The 22,307-nt window shown below is 53.0% G+C and overlaps 1 protein-coding gene across 2 annotated transcripts in view; it reads right to left on the minus strand.

Moving 5' to 3' along the window:
• Positions 1-1,308: 1,308 nt before the first annotated feature.
• Positions 1,309-22,307, minus strand: part of Iffo2 (intermediate filament family orphan 2) — a 45,912-nt gene continuing 24,913 nt past the window's right edge. The window contains exons 2-9 of one of the 2 annotated variants that reach the window (XM_052715818.1): positions 17,003-17,063; positions 14,444-14,539; positions 13,114-13,254; positions 11,747-11,886; positions 8,147-8,267; positions 7,944-8,036; positions 6,948-7,078; positions 1,309-5,360 (exon numbers count right to left, since the gene is read on the minus strand). In XM_052715818.1, coding sequence (XP_052571778.1) covers positions 5,255-5,360; positions 6,948-7,078; positions 7,944-8,036; positions 8,147-8,267; positions 11,747-11,886; positions 13,114-13,254; positions 14,444-14,539; positions 17,003-17,063 — 889 coding nt within the window. In that variant the 3' untranslated portion in view covers positions 1,309-5,254. The remainder of the gene's footprint in view (positions 5,361-6,947; positions 7,079-7,943; positions 8,037-8,146; positions 8,268-11,746; positions 11,887-13,113; positions 13,255-14,443; positions 14,540-17,002; positions 17,064-22,307) is intronic. The other variant, XM_052715819.1, reaches the window with a different exon arrangement.

The following is a 22,307-nucleotide window of genomic DNA, read 5'->3' on the forward strand; positions in this document are numbered from 1 at the left end:
GCCACCATGTGGGTGCTGGGAATTGAACTCAGGACCTCTGGAAGAACAGCCAGTGTTCTTAACCTCTGAGCCATCTCTCCAGCCTGTGTTTTCTTTATTCTAATAACATGTTTCTATGTCTCTGGCAGTGTGACCAGGGCATTTACTGTAAGGTCACTTCTATCCAATTCTAGTTTGATATCACACTGGGCAAATTAGCCTCTGTCTTAGTTAGAGTTACTATTGCTGTGATGAAACACCATACCAAAAGCAAGTTGGGGAGAAAAGGATTTATTTGGCTTACACTTCCACATTGCAATTCATCCTTGAAGGAAGTCAGGGTACAATCCTGGAGGCAGGAGCTGATGCAGAGGCCATGGAGGGGTGCTGCTTGCTCAGCCTGCTTTCTTATAGAACCCAGGACCACCAGCCCGGGGGTGGCACCATCCAGAATGGGCTGGGCCCTCCCCTTCAATTGAGAAAATGCCCTACAGGCCTGCCCACAGCCTGATCTTTTGGTTCCCTTCTCTCAGATGCCTCTTGTTTGTGTCAAGTTGACATAAAAACTATCCAGTACAGGCCCTCTGGGCCTCAGTTTCCTCTTCTGTGGAATAGGATGATAAGAGCCACCTCAAACAGCCCTGTCACCTTGGACTTCTCCTTTTTCTCCCAGTTCCACCATTTGAAATGCACTGGGAGATCTGAGCCAAGAACGTTGACTAGGGAAAGGGCACTACATAAATGTGAGCAAGGAGCAGTGTCTCTTCACCCCAAGACAGTTCTCAGTGGAGTGATGTCACTTTTGAACGTGGCCATTAAACAAAAGTAACTAGAACAGTGGACAGTATCAAATCCAGAGCCATTGAATAAAAGTAACTACAACAGTGGACCGTATCAAATCCAGAGCCATTAAAGAAAAGTAACTAGAACAGTGGACAGTATCAAATCCAGAGCCATTAAAGAAAAGTAACTAGAACAGTGGACAGTATCAAATCCAGAGCCATTAAACAAAAGTAACTAGAACAGTGGACAGTATCAAACCCAGAGCCCAGCAGGTGCTTCTTGTAGATGTTCTGGGGAAGTTTGTGAAATGGGGGCTTTGTAGTTGATGGGACCTCAGCTTCAGACAGGACAGTGCCAATTAGCCTGGGACCTCTCTGGGGCTCTCCTCTTCAGCCAAGTCCTGCCTTATCTCCTTCTGGAAGATCTTACTGTGAGATGCAAACAGGTAGTGTGTGAGCTTCCTATCTTATCACTCATTGGTTAATGTGTTTGCTTTAGTCTTCTGACCCCTTCCACAATCACCACGACAAAAAGAAGCACACACCGTCTGTTCTAAGACATTTTTACTTTATTCAAAAGAAGCCGATATACAGGATATAAAGGGCACGGTATTTACAACAGTACAGTAAACAGGTTGGCTTTATGGTAGGTAGGGTCAGTAGTCTTTTAGTGAGTACAAACCCCTCCCGGGGATTTTCAGACCCAGCTGACAGACACAGCAACCGTGGGATAGGGTGGGGCTAAAAACCAGGTAGATGCTACAATGTGTGCATAAAGGGGTCATTGTGGGGAGTTCACCACATTTCTTTGAGAGCTTGGGGGCGGGGCGGGAAAGGCGAGGGGTTTACCTAAGGCTCACACACAGCCCAACTGAGCCTGGAAATCTTCACTCACGGAAAATCCCCTCCCAGAGACAGTGTATGGCTTTGCTCAGACCCCTCCCCATTCCTCCCTGTAGGTGGTTACCCTTCCAAAGCCTAGCTTGGGGTCCCAGAGGGAGGACCCAGGTCTGAGGCAATCCCCCAGAGCCCTGCTCCTTTATCCAGGGACCAAAGACGCAAGCTCGACCTTGGCCTGGAGTGGACACAGCCAGGGCTGAGCTCTCAGCATCTTGGGTCCCTTCTGTGCCTACTCCAGCTGCCTGTCAACTCCAGACACCGTAAGCCCCAGGCCCTGAAGAAGTCCTGTGTTCCCCAAGCCCACAGGGCTTCCCAACTCTGCCCCCCAACCCCCACAGCTAAGTGGGAGCAGAGGGGAGCTGGAGAAACTAATCGGAACCTACCTCTGAAGCACCCCTCCCCCACCTCAGTTTCCTGCAGTCCACTTGCCTGTCCCCACCCCTACCCATGGCCCCCACCCCCAGCTCTCTTTCAAGACTTCCAAGGAGCTGAGGGCTGAGGAAAGAAAGAAGCCACTTCTGCCCCAGCTGTGTGTAGCGAAGACAGAAGGCAGGGTGACTAGTACACACCCCGAGTCAACGAACATGGTGGCATCTCATCCACAGCAAAGTGCTGGGCCACCACGACTGCCTACCCTAGATTAAAAACCTTTTCCTTTCATAAAAATAGAGTCTCTCGCTTTATAAATAGAATACATTTAGCTTAAGTTACACCTTATCTGATCCCTTAGCCCACCCCCCCCCCGTCTCCTCCCGCCCCAAAGTCAAAGTGGTTTGACTCTCCATAGGTCATCTGAGATCCACCCCCAGAGCAGAGTCCAACGTGGACAGGCCTTTCAGACACACGGCCACAGGGAGACAAAACTTCTTCCCAATCGTTCTCATTTGGAGGAGTGTGAGGGTGTGTGTGTGTGTGTGTGTGTGTATGGTGTGTGTGTGTCACGATCAACCAGGGACCTGAAAGGATGCTGCTGTCTCCCTGCTGTGCCTGTGTATGTGGCCCCCAAACTAGGAGAGTGACCCAGGGCAACACGGAGAGCCCATCTGAGAAGCCCTGAAACACCAGTGTCAATATGACACTGGGCTCAGAAATAGAAAACTCAAAAGGAAGTATGTACATGTTTACAAGGATGGACGAGTTTGTCCAGACTGGGCAGGCGCTGCCCCCAGTGAGCGGTGGGGTCTTTCTTGGCAAGCTGTGGGCTCACAGTGAGGGGACAAGCAGGGCCCACTGGCAACGAACTGAAAGAGAGAGAAAGGAGAGAGAGAGTGGAGGCCAGGCCCAGACCCCAGAACCAGCCCAGGAGGCATGACCACCATTCCCTGGCTCTTCTCCCATCATCCTCCTGCCTCCGAGCCTCACTCCCCAGGGGAGAGCAGACTGTGAAAGCCAGCAGGAAGGAACGTGATGGAGTCTGCCTTTCTCATACGTCCTAGACAAATGACCTATGTAGACAGTTGGGAAAACAAAAATAACAACACAGGACACCAACTTCCAGGGTTACCTTCGTCACCCCAAACGTTTATACTGTAGCTTACTGTCTTAACTCTAGAGATAGGTGTCACCACACCACCACCCTGAAGAACATCTAAGGGCCAGCTTCTACTCTGCCTGCCAGGCTCTCCCCAGCCTCAGCCGAGGAGACCCATGGGGGCAGCCATCTTCCTGCCCTCATGGAAACGGAAATCTTTACAGCAGCTAAGGTCCAGACCCATCTGGCTCTGATACCCTTTGGTTAAAATAAAAACAAAATATCAATAACACAATAGTAATAACCAGAAGCATATGAACCCTGTAACCTTTGAAAGAAGGACTGGTGAGAAGGGGGAGGGGAGGGGCTGTGTCGTCCCTCCAAGTACCTGCCAGAAGGGACTGTTGGGCCATCCAGAGATGATAAGTGAATCCTTGCAGCCAGGCTGGACAGGGACCAGTGGGATGTGCCCCACCTCCCATCATGGAAAACACACATGAGAAAGGCCACCAAATTCTGATAAATTACACCAACAAATACATTCTCTCTCTTCTCTATACATACATTGTCTATTATATACACTGGTTCTAAATGCCAAACAGATGGGGCCACTCACAGAGAGAGATACAAAGATGCAGAGGTACCACCACGGCTCCAGCCCAGAGTCCCCTGCCCTTCAACACACAGGCCTCAGAGGGCCATGGGTTCTGGTACCTGGGTACATTTTGTTCCTTTGACCTCCAGAGGGAGCTCCTGGGTCAACAAAAACAACACAGGCCATCAAAACCACTAGAGTGGACACAAAAATAAGAACAAATAGAATAAAAATAAAACCTGATTGCTAGGTGAGTTCCCAGCTGAGACTAGATGGATGGTCTATCTTATGATCCCTTAACTCAGGCCCCTTGGAGCTCTGGGGAAACACTGGCTCAGAGTGACTCCCCAAGAGTCCAGCCAAGCGAGTATGGAAAAGCCTAGAAACAAGAATGAGGATGGTCCTCACTTGGGGCTTCTACTCCGGCTACCACCAGCCTGCCAGGAGCCTCACCACCTCCCTCCCCTTCCCTCACAAGGCTTTCTTCCAGCCAGAGGGACAATGGAGGACCAAGATGGCGCCATGGCGGACGGAGTGGGTACCAGCGGCCTGGCCCGTTCATACTTTCTCACAGAGAAATTACAACTGTGTAGCCCGGCAGGTGGCTGGAGAGACGGGAAAGAACATCAAGTCACCAGGACAATAAAAGACCACCACCCCACCCACCCCACCTACAGAGGTCCCCAAGAAAGCCCACAGTCCAGTGGGCCAGCTGACAGAATGCAGGCCTCACCAGAGGTCTGAATGGGACCACCCCCAAATCCACCGCTCACCCTCAGAGGCTATGAGGGTTTCATGCTAACCTTGGCCTGCCTCCCAGTTCCCAGGAGTCTGAGAGAGGGCCTGCCTTCCCCACTGATATAAGGCAAGCTGCTTTTTTGTTTTTGTTTTTTTGCATAGTTTAAACAGTGAGGCTCTACCTTCCCCCCATAGTGCCTTGCCCCAACACATCGCCACTAGATCCAAAAGAAAAAGAAAAAAATTGGTCTCCCCTCCCGGCATTCCATCGGCCTCTCTCTCCTTTAGTGGGTGAGAAAGAACTAAGGAGTCCTCCTCACCCAGGTCTGGAGGTAAACGGCCCCCTTCCTCTGGAAGGCAGATTCCCCCAGGTGGCCACCGACTTGAAGCCAGTCAGGACCAGGACAGAGGGAGGGAGGGCAAAGCTCAGGGTCAATCAGGGGAGCAGGTGGGAGTGACAAAACCAAGAGATACCACACCCAGGCCCACCCTCGCCTTAGAGTTTTGTATAAAAAACACCTGCTAGGAAGAATTCTTTGGAGCTCAAAGTGGCTCAGCTTAAGGGAGAAGGCACAGTTGCATCGTCGCACAGAAGTCTGCATTTGTGATGTGGAGGACGGTAGAAAATCGACAGCACCATTCCGTGGGCGAGTGGTGGGCGGTGGAGGAAGGGAGGAAGCAGCGGTCCCGCTGGGCCTCCAGAGGAGGAAGGACAGAGTCTGTGTGGCTCAGTGAGGAGAGGAGCCTGGGCCCCAACACCAAGACCACCAGTTGCCCAGGGCTCCATTATCAGCTGACCATGGGCTCCACATCTGCCTCCCGCTCCAGGTCATCCTGGATCTCATCTGTACTTCCTGAGTCGCTGCTGGCCACAGAGCTGGGGGACGGTGAATTTCTGCAAAGCATTGGAAGGAGGAGACTTTCAGCGAGCAGCTGGGGTCCCCTGACATCCCAGGGAACCCCGGGCAGTCACACCTGTAAAAACACACCCTAAGGGGCTGCGTGAGCGGAACATTTGTCTAGTGTGCACACGGCCCTAGGTTCCACCCCTGGCAAAACAAAACAAGAACCAAACAGAATCTACGCTGAGGGGCTCCCGCCATAATCCTTGCCCAGGCTACACTTTTCCCCAGCTCATGTAGGTTCCATGAACTGCCTATGGCTCTTGCGACTCCTTGGGACCCCTGCCCTAGCCACTGCTTAGTCTAGTGTGTGGGAGTGGGGGTCATGGGTCCAGCTTGGTTCCTCATGCTGTAACCATCCATCATTCCTGGTCTGAGCACAAAGTGGTACCCAGTAAACCCCAGAAAACTGAGAGCATACGGAGACTACACACTGGAGGAAACAGCCCCGGGTTTCAGTCTGCCCAAGGCGGTCTCTGGCAAGCAGTTCCACTTGCCTATAACAGTGGGTTCTAGGGGATTCCATGAGCTAAAGGCTGGACAGGTGAAGCCGACCTCTGCTACCCACTACGCTTCCTTTACAGCCACTGCTTCCTCATACACAGTGACAACAGGAAAGGAAGCTGAGCTCTGCGCCAAGCATTCCCATTCTTCTATCTGTGTCTGTCCCCCAACAGGGCTGCAGATCCTGAAAGGGGTCTGCCTCTGCATTCCACACCTGACGCACAGACCCGTGTAGGCGGAGCTGAAAGATGAGAAAGGGGAAGGACACAGTAGGAGCCTAGTCAGCAGCAGTGAGGTGTGCCCTGCCCGCTCTGGCTTTCCAGTCATCAGACCCTGTGCTGGGTAGGTTTTTTTTTTTTTTTTTTTTTTTTTTTTTTGGCACCTAGACACAAGCCAAAGTCATCTGGGAAGAGGGGACCTGTTAAGAAAATGGCTCCACCAGAATGACCTGTAGGCAAGTCTATGGGGGTGTTTCATTTTCTTAATTAATGAATGATGTGTGTGAGAGAGAGAACAGCGCACTGCAGGGGGCGGGGTGATGCCAACCCTGGGCAGGTGGATGGAACAAGCCAGGGAACAGCATCGCTCCATGGCCTTTGCTTCAGTTCCTGGTTCCAGGTTCCTAGCCTGACTTCCCTCAACAGTGGACTGTGATGTGGAAGTGAAACCCTTTCCTCCCCAATTTGCTTTTGGGCATGCTGTTTTATCACAGAAATAAGCTAACTCAGATGGTCTTGCACACAGGGTGCCTTTGACAACTATCTGTTGAGTCAATTTTTTTTGTTTGTTTTGTTTTGTTTTGTTGTTTGTTTGTTTTGTTTTTAATAGAAGCTCTGTGAGATTAGGTACAGAAATCACCTAGCACAGAGTGGTATGCTTATACTGGGGTCTTGGGTGGGTGGATGGATGCATGGATGGATGCATGGATGGATGGATACATGGATGCATGGATGCATGGATGGAAGGAAGAACAGACAAATGGTCAGGCAAGTGAAAATGTAGTGAAGGGGCATGATGCAGCCCAGAATGTCTCTCTAAGGCCCCCACCACAGAAGCCTAGAGGAGAAGGGGCCGACCTGTCTGCAGAGCCTTTGATGAGGCGGCGGCAGGTCTCCATCTGCACATCCAGGCCTCGCTTCATGCTGCACATCTCCATGTACTCATGCAGATGTCGGTTCATGTCGCTCTTGGCTGTGGCCAGCTCCAGCTGGAAGGAGTCAATGCGGAATAAAGATGGTGAGGGGGACCTTTAAACCTCAGGTTACCAGCAGCAGCAACCACCCTCCTCCACCCAGGCCATCCCTGGCGCCATCCAAGCCATCCCTGGACACCGTGCTCTCAAGGCTCTGCCTTGTGGGTATTAACCTTCCTTATTCTCTGCACATGGATCAATATTCTTTAGACATGCTTCTGGTCAAAGGGGGAATGGTTGCTTAGCAACCCCAGAGTCAGTCTGTCCGGCTAAGCCCTCACTGATTCAGGGGACTTCCCTGTACTCAGCATCTCTGGCTATGGGCAGGAACAGAAAGCTCTTCATGTTTCTGAACATGTACCGTTACACCTGCTCCTCTAGGGAGGAGGGAGAAGGACTCTAGGCTTCTCCTTCTCCAACATAAAGAGCACTAACTCTTGTATAGCAGTGGTCAAGCACACTGGCCTGAATATTGCTTCCTGACTTGGAAACAGTGGGAAAGTGACTTGGCCTCTTTGGACATCATTCTTCCTCTGTATGGGCACCCAGTCCCTACAGCCAAGGAGGAGGTAAGGATAACCCAGAACAACCGGAGCTGACTTCGGAGTGATGCCAAATGATGCTAGGCGTTGGCTAAGCCTGTTATGGGCACTCTCCTGCCTCAGCCTCTTTAGGGGAGGCAGGAATCACTGCCAGACTTCACAGATTAGGAAACCAATACCCTAATAAGGACAGGTTTGCGATGCCAGGCTCCTGACTCCTGACCCCTTGCGTGTCCCATTTTGTAAGCCTGCATTTCCATGGACACTTGATCACCCAGGATCTCAACTATGCGGCCCCCAGGAGACTCAGTGGCAGGCTCCATGGCCCGAGCTCTTACCTCGATCTGCCCTATCGTCTCCTGGTACTCCTTGTCTCTCGTCTTGAAGAAGGACTCAGTCTCATGGATCAAGTTGCCCAAGTTTTCTTCTTGCTGGGGAGACAGAGGGGACGATTTAGCTGGGGAGCAGGCTGCATGAAAAGGGCAAAACTGAGGGCTCATGGGAAAGAGGCGCCCCCCGAGAAGGGGGGTCTTGGGCTCACCTCACCCTGCAGGTCAATGGTCGGGTTACAGTTGGTGAAATCCTCCCACAGCAGCAGTGTGTCTTCATTCTCTTCCCAAGTCAGACTGTCACAGTCGTCATCGAAATCAAAGGTCTCCCGCCTGTGGGTGACATCAGAAGGCGTGTCTGAACAGAAGTCAGGCTCCTGGGGTGCGTACAGAGGACAGAAAGCGGCACCTTCCCCAGTGAGTGTATGCCCATGGGGCGGATCTCAAAAAAGAGGGGGTGGCAGCCAAAGCCAATTGTCTTATGCAAAAAGAGCTCTAGCCTTTCAAAATACAGAACATCTCTGTACAATTAGAAGTCGGGTTTTAGGTCAAAAGTAGTGTGGTGCATGTCTATAATTCCAGAATTCGGGAGGATGAGGCAGGAGGGTCAAATTCAAGGCCAGCCTGGGCTACATGTGAGTTCGTATCAGCTTGAGCTATGGTATAAAACCTTGTGTCACCCCCCACACACCCCGGCCCCCAGGGCTAGTGAGATGACTAGGCAGTGAAAAACACTTACTGCTCTTGCAGAAGACTGGAAATCAGTCCCCAGTGCCCACATGGCGGCTTAAAACTGACTGTTGACACTGGTTCCAGGGGCCCTGATATTCTGGACTCTACAGGCACTACATGTTCATGATGCCCAGGCAAGACACATACACAAAGAAAACAAATCTGTTTTTAAATCTCCTCAGAATCAATCTCTCTCTCTCTCTCTCTCTCTCTCTCTCTCTCTCTCTCTCTCTCTCTCTCTCCTCTCTCCCCTCTCTCTCTCTCCTTTAGACATGCTTCTGGTCAAAGGTGTGGTTGCTCCCACCCCATGTTGAGCATGGCAAATCCAACCACACTCCTCACATTTGGCAGATGAGGAGACCACGGCTCAGAAGGAACCGCATTTGCTCAAAGCCACCAACAGTGTGTAGCGGGGCAGGCAGCAACCCTTCTGGTTCTCTAGCTTTGAAAGCAACTAAGGCGAGCCTCCAGCCTGGGCGTTAGCATGATTGTTAGTTTCATTTTACAGGTTAGCAAACTGAGACTCAAGAAAGATTGGGAACCCCTTAAAAAAAAAAACCATTCCATCTGCTGGGTATGGTGGCATACATATGCCTTCTTCTTTTTTTAAATGTGCATTGGTGTTTTGCCTGCATGTATGTCTGTGTGAGGATGCCAGATCCCCTGGAACTGGAACCACAGACAATTGTGAGCTGTCATGTGGGTGCTGGGAATTGAACTCGGATCCTTTGGAAGAACAGCCAATGCTCTTAACCACTGAGCCATCTCTCTAGCCCCATATGTACACTTTAATCCTAGCACTTAGGAGGCAGAGGAAGAAGGATCTCCATGAGTTCAAGGCCAGCCTAGTCTATGTAGCAAGTTCTAGCCCAGCCAGGGCTACACAGAGCGACCCTGTCTCAAAAGAAAGCAAACAAACAAACAAATCCTGGGAATACAGGCTTGTGCCACCATGTCCGGCTGAGCTTACATCAGTGGCACAGGAGGGTCTGAAGACTTCCATTCCAGGCTCTCCCATTGTCTTTGATTCCCCTTTCTCCATTCTCTCCTGACTCTTCTAGAGCTCTGCTCTACATCAATCATCAAAGTTATTAGCTGGGGACCAACCGGCTGCGACAGAGAGACTTCTGATAAAAAGCTTCCTACAGCGCCCCCTAGAGGTAGGCCAGGCTGGTTCCCTTGCCTCAAAGCAATTCTTGTAGGAGCATGTAGGTGGCGCCCGTGAGTCAGGAAATAAGCATGGGGTTGGCTATTGGAGAAGGAGGCGATTCTGAGCCCCTCGGGTCCACCCATTAGCACATCACACAGTCCACTACTGACTTCACTTCCTTTCCAGCGTCTGAGGTCTGAAGGAAAGCCCTGCTGAGGGATGGCTCCCCAGAACAGACAGGAAGATGGATGAGAGCAGAGACGGAAAGAGCCCCCACCCCTCCCAGGGACTTTGGAAGGCGGGTGAAATTCCTCTCAGCCTTGGTCTGAAGCCCAAGCCACTGATTTGGATCAAAACAAACAAGGTTCTGACCCGGGTGCGTCATTCAGAAGCCTCACTGGGACTGGCTGGGGCTGGACCACGAGCTCAAGGAGAAATCGGGTGGGAAGGAGACGCTACTGAATCGGTCATTAACACCAGCCAGAGCAACAGGAGAGGGCTAGAGGGCGATCAGAGGGTTTTCTTTTCTTAACTTAGACGACTTTAAAGCCAGACAAATCTAATTAGACACTGAACCTGTCAACACTCCAGTGCCCACCGCATGAGGGATCGCGTCTCCATTGTTCACAGCTGAAGGCAATTTCTACACAAGCAGCCCTTGCCAAAGGCGCCCCCAGTTCAGCTCTCTGGATGGGTACCTCTGCACTGCACCTCATTTCTGACCAACTTGACAGTTCCATAGGGATGTCATGAAATACTTCAGGTAACTGATTTCTTCTGAGGAGAAGAAATTATTCAACAAAATGAAGGCGATTTGGGGTGTCTGAGCATCTAAGAGTGACTTAGGCTCAGGAATTCCCAGAGTAACCTTGGGAAAACCCAGACCCAAGCCACATTTCTTTTCCCAAGCCTAGAGATGCAGTTCAGTTGGGAGCGCTTGCCTATCATGCATGGGAGGCCCTGGCTTTGATCTCCAGCACCGCAGAAACCAGGCATGGGTCAGGGTGGAGGCAGGAAGATCAGAAGTTCAAGGTCATTCTAGACTACATAGCAAACTTGAGGCTAGCCTGGGCTACATGAGCCCGCATCTTAAAACCAAAACCAAAAAAGGTGGGAGTTGGGGGACACCCTCTTGTCAGGAGGTGAGAGCACGTATCTGGAGGAGACTTGAGTTGAGAGATGAACCAAGAGTTGAGGGGTGTCCTTGGTATTGTCAATAGCAAATGTCCAGCCTCATCTCGGTTCTGTTTGAAGGGAGGTGTCAGGTATCAGGTGAGGAACTCCCAACTCCACCCTGCCTGTCCTCTCTAAGTACCTAGCTAAGTCAAAGAGGGACCAGCCAGGGACAGTGACGCAGCAGACAGAAGACAGGCATCTCTTCCAAGCAGGAAGGTGGCTAAGGGAACAGAGCACTGAACCAAGTAGGCGGGCTTGGCCCTGCCCTACTGTGTGCTCCTGAAGTGCCCCTTAGGGAGCTCAAAGAGCTGGTGGCCCGAGCTTTGGATGGTGCCCGCTGTGGCAGAGTCCAGGTGCCCAAGAGCATGGGGCTCCCAGCCCCGCCCTTGACTCACCCAGCATCCTCTTCCAATCCCACCTCCGGGTACCGTATGGATTAGAGTTAAAACTGGATCGGGATTCAGAACAAAGCCCCAGGGCAATATATTCAACGGGTTCTGGTGCACCAGATCTAGGGTTTGGTAGGGGAGTCCTGAATGGTGGCATGTGTCAATTTCTTGTAATGACAAAGTCTAAGCTACCAATGTGACATCACTGAGCCTGCACATTGACAGAACACACACACACACACACACACACACACACACACACACACACACACACAGAATCCAAACCCTTCCAGAACACATCACATCTGGGGCTCTTCTCAGCCAGCCACTGATATGTCCCCTGGCTGGGCAACCTAGGTACTCACAGCTGGTTAAACATGCGCTTCATCTCATCCGTGATGTTCATGGAGCCGACCTCCTCATCTGAGAACCGATTCACCTCCCCATCCTGCTCGGAGATGTCATCATCTGAAGCCACCTTACGATCTTTCTTCTTAGGGACCACCTGGACAGGGAAGGAAGAGAGCAAGGTAACTGGGGTGCTTGGCTGGAGTGGAGAGCAGGGATGATCCTGGAAGGGAACCAGTGTCCCCAGGAGTGGATGGAGCATGGCTGGGGCCAGCCACCACTGCAGGGAGCTGCGTAGGTGTTCTAAGAAGCAGGCAGCGTTAGCAGGAAGCGTGAGGCACGAGGCATGCAGGGCGGAGAACGGAGACACAGGGACCAAGTCCTGCCCGGGGAGGCCTAGTGATTGGGCCAGCTCAGCTCGCCCATCACCGGAAAAGCAGCCCCATGATTTGAACAATGGTAGGCCAGACCAGGGTACCATCACCTGGGATGTCTCAAAGCCAGCCAGAGAAACCAAGAAACCCTGACAAAGCTCAAAATAGCTGCATGCTTTCAGAACCTTCCTCTCCCATGCAGAGGCATGGAGGGTTCACCAAGCAGACAAGGCCCGAGCAAAGGACTGCACAGCACTCTGCAGGGATCAGTCCCTCAGGAGGCAGCAAGAAGGCGTGAGATGGAGAAAGGACTGGGGAGGAGCCGACCTCCCCCAACCATGTCCAGAGTCGCACACGGAAAGCAACAACACACTGCTCTGCCTGGGCTCAAGCACAAGCCAAACTATGACCCCAAACTGCTGAGAATGACGCGTGCCCTCTGTCAGCAGGACCACACCCAGGCCCTCTCCAGAACTGCCCGTTGGTGCCAACCGACGGCCGCCTTCTCTCTTGCATGGGGAACCAGGGGAGGGGGGATGCATGTACAGAACCCTTTGGGAGAATGAGAACTAGGCAAAATCCAATAGCTTCTCTTCGGGAACCCTGAGGGCCAGTTGTCAGGGCTCCCCATCTCCTAGCCAGGGCTCCCTCACCACGGGAACAATGAGGAGTCTCAGAGAAAGAGGCTACGTGAGAAATGGTGGGCACAGGGTAAGCATGAAGAAACGGCCTGGAGGGCCAGGAGATCTGGGTTCCAGCCCAGCTCTACCATGTCTTTTCTTGGTACATCCTATCATCCCCCAAGGCCTCAGTCTCCTCAGCTGTAAACTGCAAATCCCCGAGTTTGTGTCTCCCTAAGGGAGGTCCGAGGGTCAGGTGACTGACTACCTCAGGATGAGGTGAGGTGAGTGAAATGTGGGGGGAAAGAGGCGTCGACAGGTTGTGGTGGAGGTCAGGGCTGCTCTAAGAGGTTGGGATGGGGACTGGTGAGAGGGGCCGGCCCTGGTCACCTGGAAGATCTTGGACACGTCTTCCGAGTTCCGCTGCTGTGCGACATCGCACAGCTTAGCCGTGATATCGATCCGGCGGCAGATGTCCATGTCCACCTTCATAGCCTTTTCTTGGATCTTTGTGTCCAGGTCTGTCATGGGCTGCAGGGAGGACAGCAGGGGTCACGTGAGCGAGGGACGGAGCAAGCAGGAGGGGCGATCAGAGGAGTAGGGAGCACCCTGGGGGTGGGGGGAAGTGTTGAGCCTTTCCTGGGGGTGGAAGGTTGGTCAGCACTGCTCAGGGTAGGAAGGGACATGGGGACTTGGGGAGGGAAGATGTGAGGCTGTGTGTGCTGGTCCCCCTCAGGGCTGCAGGGCACAGCAGTGTTGGTTTAGTGGGAGCAGAGGACAAGCAAGAGCATGGAGACTGTTGAGAGGTACCTTCCGAGGCTGGGGTGTCACTCAGTGAGCGAGCACGTCACCTAAGAAGGCCACGGCCGTTGGCTTAATTCCCCAGCACACACACAAAAGTGCACAGACTCCCCTTCTGTTCCCATCCTCATGCCCCACTGTCCCCCACAACACACCTGCCTCAGCAGTTCTCACTCGCTCTAGATTCCTGCCGCAGATGACAGCAGGGGTCACATAAAAAGAGCAAGGGTTCCCTCCGCACCCAAGTGAAGGGAGACAGGTGGCCTCTACCTGGGTCCCACAGCTTCTCCTAACCACGCTCAACTGCATATCCCTGAAAGCCAGGAACTGAGCCAGGCTGAGTCACCAAATTCAGGCTCCTTCTCCTTCGGATGGGCTCTCCTGGCAGACTGCCCACTGCCTGAAGACGGCAAGAAACTCAAGGTCCAAGACTCAAGGAGGCCTACATGGCTAACAGCTGTTTCCATCCATGGCCAGTCTCTCGGAGGGACCCCAGATGGCCAAGAAGACGCACACACCAGCCATCCCCAACTTAACAAGGACACCCTACAGGAGGATGGGCTCCCTGAGCCTGAAGTCCCTTGGGTTGTCACAGCCAAGTCCATTTGGTCGCCTGTGCTCTGCAGACACCAAGGTCGCCACACGGCGAGCTGGGGAGAGTCGAGCAGCACATACAGAGGTCAGGGGCCCGAGGAGGGGGGCGATGGGTTAAGCAGCGGTTAAAGCCTCTATTCGGACATAGGGAAGCGATGTGGGGAGGGCGGAGAGGCGCCTGGTCCCCGATGCATCCCTCATCGGAACAAACCAGCCAGCCACGACTGTAACTATAAGCCGAGCTCGAGCCTCGGAGTGAATGAAGCGTTTGGCATGATGGGAAAAGGGAGGTCATGATGCCTAGGGTGACGGCCACGCCACTTACGTCACTCATGAGCCCTTTGAACACCACCAGCTCGGCTTTGAGCCGTTCGATTTTCTCGTTCATCTCCTCCTGGATGGCCTCGGCTTCTTGCGCTGCCTGCGGACGGGTGAAGACAGGCAGGCTTTAAAGGGGGAGGAGAGGATGGACAGACACCTGGGTCCAGTGTCTTACTAAGCTAAACATTTGCGTCCCTCAGCCTGGCCTGACTGCCAAGCCATGCTGACTGCTCCCAACGCTTCCTGGGGGTCATTTACGGCAAAGAAAAACGAGTAGCTATCAGGAGGAGCAAAGGGTAGGTTAAGGCCAGCAGGCTCCCCAGCACTTAAAAACACAAGGTCAACCCCCAGGCCACCAGGTGCCAATGGCCGACCAGCTTTGGCCTTGAAAATGATAACTTCATGTCTGTTGTTCTAACACAGGCATTTGAAGGTGTTGACCGGATATAGGCATGATTGTGCAGGAAAAGCTGGGAGGTCACACAAAACTGATGAACCAGAAGGAAGAACAGATATTATTACAGATAATTTTGATCTTTTGTGATTTTATGGACTTTTCCAACATCTGACTGTGAATATGTTGTAAAATATTTTATTATAAAGAAAAAGAGGATATTTGACTCTTTCCTATGCTTTTTCTCTGAGACCAAACTCCCTCTGAAGCTGAGGGTGACCTTAAACTTCTTTCATTGTTGTTCACTTGTTTTTCAAGAAAGAGTTTCTCTGGGATCCCTGGCTGTCTTGAAACTCACTCTGCAGACCAGGCTAGCCTTAACCTCAGAGATCCGCCTGCCTCTGCCTCCCAAGTTCTGGGGTTAAACGTGTCTGACAACATCCCAGCTCAACCTTGAACCGGCTCCCGGCTCTACTTCCCAAATGCTGGGGTTACAGGTGTGCACTGCACACTGCTCACAGTGGGAACCTAGGGCTGGGGTTACGGGTGTGCACTGCACACTGCTCACAGTGGGAACCTAGGGCTGGGGTTACGGGTGTGCACTGCACACTGTTCACAGTGGGAACCTAGGGCTGGGGTTACGGGTGTGCACTGCACACTGTTCACAGTGGGAACCTAGGGCTGGGGTTACAGGTGTGCACTGCACACTGCTTACAGTGGGAACCTAGGGCTGGGGTTACAGGTGTGCACTGCACACTGTTTCCAGTGGGAACCTAGGGCTGGGGTTACGGGTGTGCACTGCACACTGTTTCCAGTGGGAACCTAGGGCTGGGGTTACGGGTGTGCACTGCATACTGCTTTAGTGCACACTGTTTCCAGTGGGAACCTAGGGCTGGGGTTACGGGTGTGCACTGCACACTGTTCACAGTGAGAACCTAGGGCTGGGGTTACGGGTGTGCACTGCACACTGTTCACAGTGAGAACCTAGGGCTGGGGTTACGGGTGTGTACTGCACACTGTTCACAGTGGGAACCTAGGGCTGGGGTTATGGGTGTGCACTGCACACTGCTTACAGTGGGAACCTAGGGCTGGGGTTAGGGGTGTGCACTGCACACTGTTCACAGTGGGAACCTAGGGCTGGGGTTACGGGTGTGCACTGCACACTGTTCACAGTGGGAACCTAGGGCTGGGGTTAGGGGTGTGCACTGCACGCTGCTTACAGTGGGAACCTAGGGCTTTGTACATGCTGAACAAGCATTCTACTAACTGAATTGTGTATCTCACTGTCTGGAAAATAAATATTTCAAACGTCTGAAAGTGATTTGAATTTTTAACTAATTCTAAAAATAATTAATTCTAACTTTTAATATTTTCTTCCATGCTAGATAGAGATCAAACTTGGAGCTATGCATAAGATATGCAAAGTGCTCAGCCACTGAGACACACCTCCAGTCCAACTTTAAAAACAAATTGGTTTTGTTTTGTTGAATCAGGGTCTCATGAAACCAAGCTGCCTGGAACTCACTATGCAGCCTAGGCTGACCTTAAATTCCTCATCCTCCCTGCCTCCGCCTCCCAAGTAATTATAGGTGTGAGCCACCACACCCAGCTGTAAAAAAAAAAAAAAAAATTAAGCTAACTCTGCATTGCTGTCTCACGGTGTTGCTGGTCTTGACCCATGTGACAGAGGAAGAACGGAAAACAGGCTGAAGATAAAGCGTGCTGCTCAGGGCTCCCGGGAAATATGTGAGTGGCGCAGCCCTGAATTCAGAGTAGCCAGAGAGAGCAGCAAGGGGAATGTCCTCAGGTCTATCCCAGAGCCTGCTTGGGCTGGGGGCTACCAGGTGATGTGTCCCCAGGTCTCTCCAAAGCATCAGTCTTAATTTGAGGAACTTGCAGTTGGAAGGTCAAAGGGACCCGAAGATCACCTAGCTCAGTGGCACTTGGAGGTTGAGAGGCAGGAGAGGGAAGCAGCTGACCCCAGTCATCCAGGAAGACCCACACTTCCAGAGTCCTGTGCCTGAGCTCTTCTGCCCTGTAAGGCTTGGCCCAGGTGGCGGAGAGTGATCAGGGCAGGGGCTATGCTAGGACTCCTCAGCCAGCTTTCGCCATCATGGCCCCACAGCTAACCTGCAAACCTCTCTGGCTGGGGACTCTGCAGACTCTTACCTCCTGCAGTGTGTCCACCATGGTCTGGAGATTCATACGCTTGGCCAGCTCTTCCTCCCATCTGCAACACCAAGAAGAACACATGGTCAGACCACCTCCTCCTGCCAGTCCCCCGTTCCCACCCTCATCTTCCACGCAGGTCAGGGAAGATGCCTTGGAAAATCTGCCCGCCAAACAGGACCTCTCAGTCTAGAGTAAGGGGAGCAACAAGACAGTGAGCAGGCTGCTGCTAACCACAACAAGGCCGGGCGGTTGGCAAATGCCACCTCTGAGGCACAAGCATGGTACTATGGGGACACAGATGGGCAGGACCACTGCCTATCCCATGCAAACTGTGAAGGGCTGTACAGGTGCTGCTGGTCCAGCTATAGGCTTTCGGGCTCCTCTCTGTAAGAAGCAAGTTTCCGTGCTAAACACTATTATCAGATGGGTTATGTGTTCTGCAACACACCGTACAGGCCACACACATTGCCTGTGCAGGTTTCAGAGCCTTACAGATGTGGAGACTAGCTCAGTTGGTTAAATATCTTGCCCAAAGGCACACACCTAATCCATGGGTAGGTCTAGCCCTCCTTGCTCCAGTGTTTCTTAGATGCCAGACCGTGAGAACTTTGTGCATATTGTTTTATTTACACACCCGCTGGTTGAAGCCGAAGAGGAAAAGACAGGGGCTAAGCACGCGCGTAATGTGTGCCCCGACATTAACCATGCAACGGGGAGGGGCAGCGGCAATCGGGGGGACTCTAACAAAGGTAACAGCACAGCTTCCCTCTAGAGAGGTCTACATGATGCAGCTCAGGCCTCCAGTAGTGCGTGGGATGGATGCCACCATTTTCCATAACTGTGTGACAGCAGTTGAGCACAGCGGAGAGACCCTCCCCAATATTCGGTAAGGACAGGGAGCCAGGACTCGGTCTCCAAGACTGAGCACCTCACTGAGATCCCCTCCCTACCCGGAGGAGCTGGCAGCCTGTGCCTGACCTCCGCCTTGGGACAAACAGACAGGCTTCTGTCTTTCCTCACTCCATGCTACCCTCCCTACATGGTCGCTGAGCAAAGAGGTCTGAATCTCTTAAGAAGTTGTGGGGCCAGGCTAAAAATAGGCCAGAGGGAAGGACTGGATGAAGGGCTGGTTACATCACCAGCTTTTGGAAACAAGAGAAAATGGATACTGTTTGCACACACTGAGGAAAATTCCTCCTCTCTCCACACAAGCCAGCCCTGCCAGGCTCCCAGGAGACGTGAGTCCACTTCCGCCTTAACCAGTGGCATGGCAGGGCCCATATCTGCCCTAAGTTCAAGTCTGGAACGACAGAGCACAGAGGACTCGGAAGGGATCTCAGGGCTTCACCTGAATGGAACTATCTCCTAGATGCCCCCCCACCCCGAACACAGAGAGAAACTGAGACCTAGGCTGCATTTGTTCAAGGTTACACAGTATGTCACGGATGAGGCTGAATCTAGAGCCAGGCCACCTCTCATGGAGGCAGGTAGGGCTATCGAGAAGGGCAGGGATGCCAGGCTACCCTCACCACTGCTAGCAAACCAGGGTATTCGGGGCTTCCCCCGAGGGAGGTGAAGGCCCAGGACACAGGTCAGGGCTGAATCATCGCTCCTGGCCACATTGCTCTGATGGGGGAGGACAGAGAAGGCGCAAGGGAGAGTGTGTGGTGCTGGCGGCAGTCCAGCCTCTGGGGTCAGGCCCTCTCATGCCAACGACAGCAGCAACCAAGCAAAGCCTGAAGGAGAGAGAACGGCCCACCACTGGTCCTCCCCACACCACTGGTCCTCCTCACACCTCTGGTCCTCCCCACACCTCTGGTCCTCCCCACACCTCTGGTCCTCCCCACACCAATGGTTCTCCCCACACCACTGGTCCTCCCCACACCACTGGTCCTCCCCACACCGCTCGTCCTCCTCACACCTCTGGTCCTCCCCACATCACTGGTCCTCCCCACACCCCTGGTCCTCCCCACACCCCTGGAATGCAGCAGAATACCCTTAACCTTTCCTCCAATTATCCATCTAGCCAGAAGTCAGGCTTACCCACATCACCCATGCATGCCTTTGGATCTCCAGACAGGAACAGCAGCTGTTTATTGACAGATGTCGACAGAGTCTCACATACAGGACTCATTCTCTCATACACACATCGGCTTTCACATGAATTACTAATCCTCTCGGGTTTTTATCCAAAACTACTTTGCAGATGAAGGAGCTGGGGTTCAGAGAGATGGAGTAACTTTTCTGAAGTCACACAGCTGGTAATAGGGAACTGGGACACAAACCTCACTCAGCCTAGATCCTGCAGGTGAATCACCCAGCCATCTCGTCCCCACACAAAACCCATCCCAGCAAGTCTACACGAGGCAGACAGCTCCTGGGTGGTGCCAGCCTGCAGATGGCCCTCTGTGTGTCCACGCTATCAGTGCCTCGACCTCCCTGCCCCCCCTCCCTCCCACCCCAAGCCCTGCACCCACCTCCATCATGTTTCCCAGGCTACACCCCAAGGGTGGGTTTGCACAAATGATTTCAGAGGCCTTTTATTTCCAAAGCTGGGGTAGGTGTGCAGCTGCCTTTCTGCCCCCCCCCCAGGAGATGAGTGACAGACCCTGAATGTGGACAGCAGCTGGTTGCACAGATTGGGCCCACTGTCCCAAAGAGATGTCCCTCCCAGGGGTGGCAGAGGAAAATCTGGCTCAGCGGCCTAATATGTTGACAATGCAGAAAATCTCTGCCCTTCAGCCGCTAGCTGCCTGGACTATTAAAGGACAGACAGGTGGTCCATCTTCCCTAGGACCCAGCTTCACCAAAATCTGGTCAACGGAGTGGCTGGCTGAGGTTTCTGCACCTGTTTCCAGCACCATCCAAGCCCTGTCTGGGGTTGCCCACAGAGGGAGACTTAGCCAGGGAGGGGACTTGCAAACAAGGAACAAAGCAGGAGGGCAAGGGACTGCCTGCCACCAGGAGGGGACACGCACTTCGGGCCAGGGGCTTGGTGGACACACTTTCCTGAAAGCCTTTGTCCCCAAACTCCTAGTAGGGGGCGGCTCCGAGCTGGACAAAGTGGCTGGGATCACCTTCAAGAGACCACCTGTGGGGCAGAAGGGTGGATGTTTCTATGCTGACACTCAGTCCTTCCAACATCTCTTAAGTGTGGGATGATGGATGCAAGAACTGGAGAGGAGGGCGCATTAATCCCCCAAGGACTAGCCCCATGTTGAAGATGAAGAGGAGGGCTTGGCCTCTAGGTAAGTGTTAGCCTGTTCTTCCCTCCTCCTCTGCCTCCTGGAATCTTTTCCCTTCTCCCACTCTGTCCCAAGTGTCATCTTCTCTCCACTGATCCTCTTCAAAAAAAAAACTCCACAGATTTTAGGCAGCCAGACCCAGGGACGAGGATAGGTCTTCCCAGGCAGCCTGGATGGGCATCATGTGCATGGCTCACAGCTCTCCCCTAAGGGACCCAGGCCCATGAGGCTAGGGAGAGTAATGGGAAGTGAGGCCACCTCTCCCCTCATCACCATGCCACGGTCTCCCCTCTTCACCATACCACCTTACCTTCCCTGAGCACCCTGGGCCCCAGCTAAATGAAGCAAGGAGGCATAAAAAAGAAAATAAGCTCTCTGGACTGGGGGTGGGGGTGCGAAGGGAGAGCTGGGTCTAAAGCTGGAGGCCAGCCTCCCTACTCCTTCTCAGTAAGGAGGGGGATAGTCATTGAATGGAATGGGAGTCAATTCTCTTTCACCATGAGGGGTCCTGGGATTGAACTCAGGTTTGGTGGCAACCGCCTTTACCTGCTGAGCCATCTTGTTGACCCTTACTGAATGAAATGGGATGGATGCATGGATTAGATGCGTGGATGAGAAGATGAATAGGTGGGTGGGTGGGTGGATGGATGGGAAGATGGATGGGAGGGTGAATGAATGAGAGGAAGGATGAATGGGAGGATGGATGAATGAACTGATCCACACTCAGGCCCCTTCCTCCAGCCTAAGCCCTGCCCCAGAATCTTATCTTTGTTTCCCAGCCTGGGGAATCCACAACCAAATTCCCACACAGCCAGGCTCTCGGTGTCCTCTAGGCTCCCATACCCCTCCTGGGGGAGGGGCGTGCACATCCCAGACAGGAAGCTGAAGGAGAAAGAGGAACCTTCCCCGCCCACTGCTCACAACCCTTCAAAGCCGGGAGGGGAGGCAGGGACATCAGGACAATCAATGCAGGGAGAGGAAATGACTCCACAAAGTGACCCAGCCAGCCTCTGAGAGCAGGCCCCGCCACCACCTAAGCGGAAGAGGCACATGTGGGAGACTGGCAGCTGAAGGGGGAGGCGGCAGCCCCGTCACTGCCAGATGTGGTCTCTCAGCATTCCTGAAGAGCCAGTGCTAGGACCACGTGACAGATGAGAAATCTCAGCTGGCCACTGTGGGGAGGAGGGGACGACGGCTTTAAAGCAAGCCCAGTCCTGGCTGCTTGAACCAGGGCCAGTGGCTCCCCCTCCTCCATCAGCTCAAAATGACACACACACGCAGGAAGGAGCCCACGAAGCCTGGCTACGGAGAGGGAGCGGCGGAAACCCAAGCTGAAGCCTCTGGCAGAGGGGCTGACTCATGGGGCTTTCATATCCTGAGCAGTCCGGGAAGGGCTCAGCAGCCCCGGGAAGAAAGTGGGTGCAGCCCCTGCAGGTAATTAGAACACCATAGACAGCCTACGGCCCGTGGGGAGTCAGTCCTGGAGCCCCCAGGCTGTAGAGACAGACAGAAGTAGCATGGCAGAAATGAAGACATTCTGAAAATAAGACATCTGTGTCCCTCAATCCGACGTTCAGACTACACAAACAATGGACGCTGAGAAATGGCAATTTCCCCAGGAATCTCACAATGAAACAAGGAAAAGACCACGGCCAGAGCGGGGACCTTGGCTCCTGGAAAAGGATTCCACACAGTTCTAACTGTCAGAGCACCTTACAGGACTATAGTGAAGCCAGACAATGATGGGCCCGGGTGGGCAAAACCACACTCTGTCCAGGACTCCATGCTCCAACCCATGGCCCCCTGCTTAAAGAGTTAACTTCACTTCAGGACCCCAAGAGGGACTTGAGGGGGGGGGTCAGTGGATCCTTGTCCCTCTTCCCAATGTGACCACACTGAACACATCTCCCTTCTTCATACTATTAATTTAATTAACTTCTCAAGGATGGGTGGCTGACTGTGGCTTCTTGAGATACAGTCTGTGGCTCCCGTTTGGTAACATTTCACCTCCTGCCCCTACATTCCCCAGCTGTGAGATCCTGGGCAAGCCAACCCAT

The sequence above is a fragment of the Peromyscus californicus genome, unplaced genomic scaffold, assembly GCF_007827085.1.
Source record: "Peromyscus californicus insignis strain IS unplaced genomic scaffold, ASM782708v3 Scaffold_5__1_contigs__length_169319896, whole genome shotgun sequence".
Taxonomy (NCBI): Eukaryota; Metazoa; Chordata; class Mammalia; order Rodentia; family Cricetidae; genus Peromyscus; species Peromyscus californicus.